This window comes from Zingiber officinale, chromosome 1B (genome assembly GCF_018446385.1).
Source record: "Zingiber officinale cultivar Zhangliang chromosome 1B, Zo_v1.1, whole genome shotgun sequence".
Classification (NCBI taxonomy): domain Eukaryota; kingdom Viridiplantae; phylum Streptophyta; class Magnoliopsida; order Zingiberales; family Zingiberaceae; genus Zingiber; species Zingiber officinale.
The window spans coordinates 12,666,351-12,673,804 of NC_055986.1; the positions used below are offsets into that span (position 1 = coordinate 12,666,351).

At 40.7% G+C, this 7,454-nt stretch overlaps 1 protein-coding gene across 1 annotated transcript; it reads right to left on the reverse strand.

The window, feature by feature from the left end:
* Window positions 1–1,843: 1,843 nt before the first annotated feature.
* On the reverse strand, window positions 1,844–2,434 carry LOC122028248 (RING-H2 finger protein ATL74-like). The gene has a single exon (XM_042587313.1). The coding sequence runs from the start codon at window positions 2,432–2,434 to the stop codon at window positions 1,844–1,846; it is 591 nt and encodes a 196-aa protein (XP_042443247.1).
* Window positions 2,435–7,454: the final 5,020 nt, after the last annotated feature.

The window sequence follows — 7,454 nt, forward strand, 5'->3', positions numbered from 1 at the left end:
TACATAGCTTCTGTAGTTTCTGCCAAGTATGCATGTGAGCTAAATCTGCCGCATCTCAACTGCCTCAGCTCTTTGTTGCATCCTCTATCGCCATTCAACAACCCCAACATCCTAAACAATAGTCAAAAAAAAGGAACTTTGGGGCGTGAGAGCTCTCCCCAAACCTTGAATTTAAACGACCAAGGGAAGAGGTCTCTGTTGAGATTGTAAGGTTGTAAACACAGTCCCACATTGAAAACACATGGGAAAGATCATATGTTTATAAGAGAAAAGATATCTCTATTAGCATGGGGGCTTTTGGATAGAGCCCAAGAGTAAAATCATGAGGACTTAAGCTCAAAGTGGACAATATCATACCATTGTGGAGATATCTAAATTTTTTCGATCTTACAATTGGTTTCAGAGCCCGGACTGTCAAAAGGTTTAACCACCGACTGTGCACAAGAACTATGGTCTGATTAAGTTATGTGGGTACAATATTGACCTCGAACAAAAAAATTGAGGGATCCTATGTTCGGATCAAGAGGACCAGACATCAGGCAGGAAGTCCTAGTTGTGATTAGGCAAGGAAGTCCTAGTAGGTCGGGTGGATCGAGGGACAGGAAGACCTGGTGGGTCGAGGATTGGACGTGGAAAGCCTGTGGTCCTTTATTTGAGGGGGGATTGTTGGGGTTACAAGGTTATAAATATATTCCCACATTGAAAACACATGGGAAAGATCATGAGTTTATAAGAGAAAAGATATCTGCATTGACATGAGGTCTTTTGGGCAAAACCCAAAAATAAAATTATGAGGACTTAGGTCCAAAGTAAACAATATCATATTATTATGAAAATATTTAAATTCTTTTCGATCCTACCGTCCCAATTAGTGATAAGCTTATAGCAGCAGCACAGTTGAGGTGGGGAGGAAGAAAGGGAAGACCTTGGTGGTAAGGGGTGGGCTGGAAGCATGCGGTGTGGGTTCGAGCAACGTAGGGTTCTGCAGGAAGAAGGCTCGGAAGGGGGTTTCAGCGGTGAGGCAGGGGAGAGGGAAAGGAGTGGTAAGAGTTGATTTAGGAGGTAGGCACGGACAAAAAGAAAAACAAAACTTAGATTTAATTAAAGGTAAAAAATACAGGCTTTTATTGACTAATTAAATTGTGTTGGATGAATTGTTAATTAATTTGGATTGATGAATTTATTTTAATAGAAATTTTTATCAAAGTTCTAATTTTATTTTTACCTATTAATTTAATCTTAATAAAAATAGATTAATAATTTTAAATCAAATCCGTCTATTATTTATATAAATTTGAAATAGATTTTTATCTGTCTTAAATTTTCCAGTAAATTTAAATAAATTTTTTTTATAGAAATTAATTTATTTAAGTCAGTCTCAGATTTATTTAAATCTGAAATAGATTTTAATTCTGTTTTAAAACATTATTTTCTAGTAATACTTCTGATGCACGAAAGAGAAGCAAAATGGGAAAGGATAAACTACTTGGCTACGTGTTCAATTAAGGGAGATTTAGTTGGCTACGTGTTCAATTAAGGGGGACGGCGTCCTTGGCGTCACCAAATATTTCAATGAAAAAAAAAATTAAGATGGGAAAAATGGCAATATATTAACTTAAACAAACTATATGAATTACGAATATACATAACAAAGATAATACGATTCAAAAATATCTACAAATTCCAATCAATTGGTGCTTGATAAGTTTGAATTAATGTGATATTATGTGCAAGTATGCTCTTAAACCCTGTGGTAGTCTATGATAATTAGAAACAGAAATAAACACCCAAAATCGATCAAGCATTCAATGATCTGTCTGCACTGCACATTGTTCCTTCCAAATCATCTCACGTCGATCTCGATGAATGCAGATGTCTCGATCGATGGAGGATCAATTGCTTGCGTCGAGTTCATTCCAGTTCCTACGCCATTCTCCATTTCTCCATCTCCTGCGGGAGCAGGGGAGACGGTCGGGGCGCCACTCTCCACGTCGACGTCATTGTCATTGACGGCGTCGCCGGCTAAATTAGCCCGGCAAATGGGGCAGTTGGCGTGGAACTTGAGCCATGGATCGATGCAGGGGACGTGGAAGACATGTCGGCACTTGGGGAGCACCCGGACGAGCTCTCCGTCTCGGATCTCGGAGAGGCAGACCACGCAATCGACGGCGGCGTCGGCGCCGTCGAGGAATGAGCCATCGCTGGCTTTGAATTCCGTGGCGGAGATCGCACCGACGGCGGCCTTAGCAAGGTAGAGGCGGAGGACGCGTAGGACGAGACTGCTGACGAGGTAGGCAAGGTACAGGGCAACGACGGCGGCGGAGAAGGCGAAGAGCATTATGAGGAAGATGCTATCTACGCGAGAGGAGACAGCTCCGTTGGCGGCGGAGCAGCCGGTGGGGGATGAGCACTTCTCGAAGCCGGGGGGGCCCATCGTGGACGGCGGCGGCGGAGGCGGCGGAAGGGAGGGTGGTGATGATGATTGATGACCGGTAGAAGATATTAATACTAAGCAATTGTCTTACAGGATTGCAAATTATTTCTATATTTAATATTATATGAAAATATATTATCATACTTATAGTAATATTACCATATTTATTATTATATTTTATATATTATTTTAATAATATGTACTTATTAATTATCAATCATGAGTAATTATCTTTTTTTTTTTTCCTTTTACGCTTTCTTTCCCTTTTTTGTTTTTTATCCCCTTTTCTCACCTACCCATGCAGTAGAAGGTCCATTGCCATAATACTAAGTTAAACATCCTCCCTTATAACTTTCAGTCTCTTTTCAACAATAAGATACTTCCACTTCTCCCTAATGTTATGTTTACCCTAAAACATTGATAAAAAAATAAAAAGAAAAATATCTTTATAGGAAAAAAAAGAAAAAGGATGAAGAAATCTCTTAGTTTGTATATTTATTTATCTTGATAGAAGAAGATGTATCTATGCGACGTAATTTTATAAATAAAAAAAATGCATATGTTATTTTTTCGATACATGATGTAATTTTGTGAATTAAAAATGATACATGCGTCATTTTTTTAGAATATATGATGTAATTTTATGAATGAAAAGAGATACATACATCACTTTTTCTATCCGCTATTTGATCGATTTTAACTCTAAAATTATTTGACGATGAATTATATTTTTCTTCCATCTGAAAATTTTAATAAAGTAAACAATGGAAACTTTTCCACTATATAATTTTTTTTTTATTTTACTTTCCGATCTCCATATCAATTTTTCTATAATATATTTTATATATAATTTTTTATAAAAAATATAAAATTAAAGAGAAATTATGCATTTAAGAAAACAAATGATGGATGTCATCCTCCTTTCCATCGTGCCTTATAACACTATAATTTTTTATCTATATTTATCTCTCTTTGTATTTATAGGACTAACTTAGAAGATTATTGATGTGACCATTCTATATTTTTTTAAAAACACTATCGTTTTGTCGCCCTTCTAAAGATTAAAAAAAAAAACAATTGTCTTCCCCTCCTTCCTCTTCTTAATTTCTTCTTTCATTGCCATGAGTCCTTCATCATTATGGCAAAAGGCGAAACGCTTGCCCCCAGCGCCTCCGTCGTACCCGACCCAAGGCCATCACGAGGGAGGTAAATCGCAGCATCCGAGCGAGCATGTGACAGACAGAATGTAATACGGGGATAGAAGATTTATTCCCCAGCTGCCCCGAGGATCGACCCTGCGACCTCATTGTGACAACACCCGTCACATACCAACTCGGATGACCTGCGGGGTCACCATGAGTCCTTCATCATGGTTGGCCCGAAGATGTTTGCTTGTGCATTCCTCGTTGTAGCCATTTCTCTCATCATAATCCTAGCTCATAAAGGTCATAGTGCCCTAGCCCCATTGTCACCAAAGTCTATCCACCAATATCAGTCGCAATATTCACAATCATGTTCTCTCTTCTTTCTCCATGTACTACCTGTTCCTCTTGCCTACAACTCTTGTCCCATGGGGTTATCTGGAGCGGTTAGTGCGTAGAAGCTTGCCACTTGAGAGCGTGGGTTCGAACCGCGGGGTAGTCAGGACGTAATTCCCTGGTCCCTGTGCACCTCTTCCCACTGCGCACTAACTTCTCTAGCTACCGTGATTTACCTCCCTCACGAAGACCTTGGGCGTGGTGCGGCGGGAGCGCTGAGGACGAGCGATATCGCCTTTTTGCCACTCTTGCCTACAACTCTCTCCTCTCCTCTTCCGATTTTCTAGCAATATGAGCAGAAAGCCCTTCTCCTTTCTCCATTTCCATCAAGCAGCAGAAACGCAATTCTCCGGCCAGTAATGGGAACAACAGTTCCCCGTCTCATTCTTCTCTTCTTCACGGCAGCCTGATCTATTTATTTGCCTTTTTTTTTTCAGCAACAACATTTACCCACCAACTTCCAACTTCCTTATGTCTTGCTCATCTTTTTCTCCCTTAAGTTTTCCAGCAACAACATCTGGCCACCAACTTCCTTCTTCCTCAATTTGAATCTCTTCCCAACCTCATTTTCTTCCTCTTCTTTTCTCCCTTTTTTTCTTCGAGCATGCAGCAAAGCTTGTTGCTGTTTCTCTCCTTTGAGCCACCGAAGCCACCCAAAAAAATAAACCTCTATTCTCTGTTTCTTTCCTCTGCTTTGTTTTGGATTGTCCTATGCTTTTCTAATTTTGGTTTAATTCTCATTTTTTTTCTTTCTTTTTTTACTTTTAATTATTCTCTACTACTATTTCTTTCACCTATTTAATTGAGCTTCTCAAATCCTTCGCCTCGCCACTCTTCCTTTCTTTCTAAGATCCTCAACACCTTTGGCATCGTTTGTCTTCCTTCAAATCAATTGTGAAACCACTACATCTAAACCAAATAAGCACCGTTGAAATTTGCTCCTTCATCTGTAGTCGCAAGCTTCACTCCCTCACAGCAGCAATTGTTACCTTTGTCACTCCCTCCCCATTCTTTCAAAATCAATTCAAATAACTTCTCTTCTCAAAAGCAGTAGCACATTCCACCTCTTCTTTTTCTTCTTCTTCCCATTTTTTTCCTAGCAAAAGCAACATCTCTTGGCTTCTCCTTAATTTCATAGACAACAAGCTTCTTCCCTCACTTTATCTTCGTCTCCCTTTTTTTCTCTTTCTCCCTCTTCCTATTCTTCTAGCAATGTTAGAGCTAGCAATCTCCCTCTCATACTTGTGGGGCCGGATTGAGGGGGCCGCTGGGTTGGCGGTTCCAACCTTTTGCAGAATGTTAGAGCTAGCAAGCCCCCACGGGCGGGATCAACTGGTTATGACATGGATTCTTGCAGCATGAGTCGAGAGGTCGAGGGTCTGCGGCAGCAAATGCGATAACATCAATATCTGTCCGTATTAAACACCTTCGACCACCATGTCATAGCTGAGCCCGTATTCACCGTGATTTACTCTCTCTCATACTTGTGGGGCCGGGTTGAGGGGGCCGCTGGGTTGGCGGTTCCAACCTTTGCAGCATCTTGCAGAATGTTAGAGCTAGCAAACCTTCTCCTTCTCTTCCTCCTCTCCTCCTTTACAACTACAACCGCGTTATAGCTGTCTCTCCTTCCTCAGATGTTGTCTCTTTTTAGCCATCTTCTTAACAGACCAAATGGTAAGTTTTTTTTTTAAGTTTTGCTTAGCACAAAACAACAGATTTTCAAGAATGGCTACTCTAGCATATTCCGGCTGCTGGAATTGCAACCGTGACTCTGCAATCGTGACTCTTTCCTTTTTCCAATGTCTCCAAGTTCGCTGCTCTCTTCTAGAAATTCAGTAGCAGTAAATATATAACTTTCTCTTGCTCTTTCTCTATTGATTAGAGATGGCTATTATTTTGGAAGATTTGATTGATTGTTTAGTCAGATAAAATGTTGTATGAGTAAGTTTATATGGATAGAATAATCTAACTAGATGAGTTTAATCTTCATAAAATGGAGTTACATTTTGTAACGACCTGGCCCTTTGATGGCCCTTATGTCATCGGTCCATTTGGCGACCTCTCATGTCATCGACCGACGACCCTTGACCGTGCCGTTACTCACTAGGACTTCCCACCCATGGCAATGGATTTTTGCCTTCCTCAGGATTCGAATTCTAGATCTCCAGGCTTAAGTACTAGAGTTTATGAATTCTGGTAGCCAAGTGGGCGGCGCCTGGAGGTATAGAATTTGAATCCTGGGGAAAGCAAAAATTCACTGTTAGAGGTGGAAAGTCCTAGTGAGTAACGGCACGGTCAAGGGTCGTCGGTCGACGACATGAGAGGTCACCAAATGGGCCGACGATATAAGGGCTGCCAGTTGGGCCGCCACAAGGGCCACCCAAGAGGCCAAAGGGCCGGGTCGGTACACGACCCGAGGGTCGCTAAATGGGCCGCCAAAGGGTTGGGTCGTTACAATAAAAAGGCGTCTTTTTATTGTAACGACCCGACCATTTGGCCTCTTGGGCGGCCCTTGTAGCGGTCCAATTGGCGGCACTTATATCGTCGGCCTATTTGGCGACCTCTCATGTCGTCAACCGACGACCTTTGACCGTGCCGTTACTCACTAGGACTTTCCACCCCTTACAGTGGATTTTTTTGCCTTCCCCAGATTCGAACTCTAGACCTCCAGGTTTAAGTAGTATAGTTTATGAATCCTGGTAGCCAAGTGGTCGGGTCGTTACACATTTAATTAACGCACATAAAATTAATTGTCATTAAAATAATTAAATCCCAATTAAGTGATCTAATATTTTATTACATATAAAAAGGGTTTGAATTAAATGAATATGGATTTAATATGTAGATCTATTAACTCGGTTCATTAACATTGATGGGCTGCTAATGATGGATGAACATTATGGTGGATAGTCCCCATACGTTGGGCCCAAAGTCCTCGACTGGCCAAGACTTTGCCCAATTCTCTGGATCAGAATTTCATTGTCTAATCGTAGCTAGGACTTTTCACCTGCCTAGCCTCAACTAGGACTTTTCCTTTACCTAAGATTACTTAGGACTTTCCTGAAAACTCAGTCACACTTGTTAGATCACAAGATAGCTTAACGTTGAATCTCTTTGTCATAATCAAAATGCATGTTCGATTGTCTGGTGCTTCCTACACCAATAAGAAGTAATAAAATTCTTTTGCTATCTCTCTCCCCCCCCCCCCCCCCCCCCCCCTTAGCAAGTCTTACCGGGACTTACAAGTGGTATTAGAGCAAGATGCATTTTACAAGAACTAATCACCAACTGAAGTAACAAGGAGATGGCCGGAGCGAGCATTCATCCACCGAAGTTCAAGGGAGATTTCGTGATTTGGAAAAAGAAAATAGAGTTATTTTTTAAAACAAATTTTGATATCCTGCTTACAATTAAATTTAGATTTTTAGCACTCATAGATTAACATGGAGCTAAAAAGGAAGAGCACTTATGGAGCAAAAAAG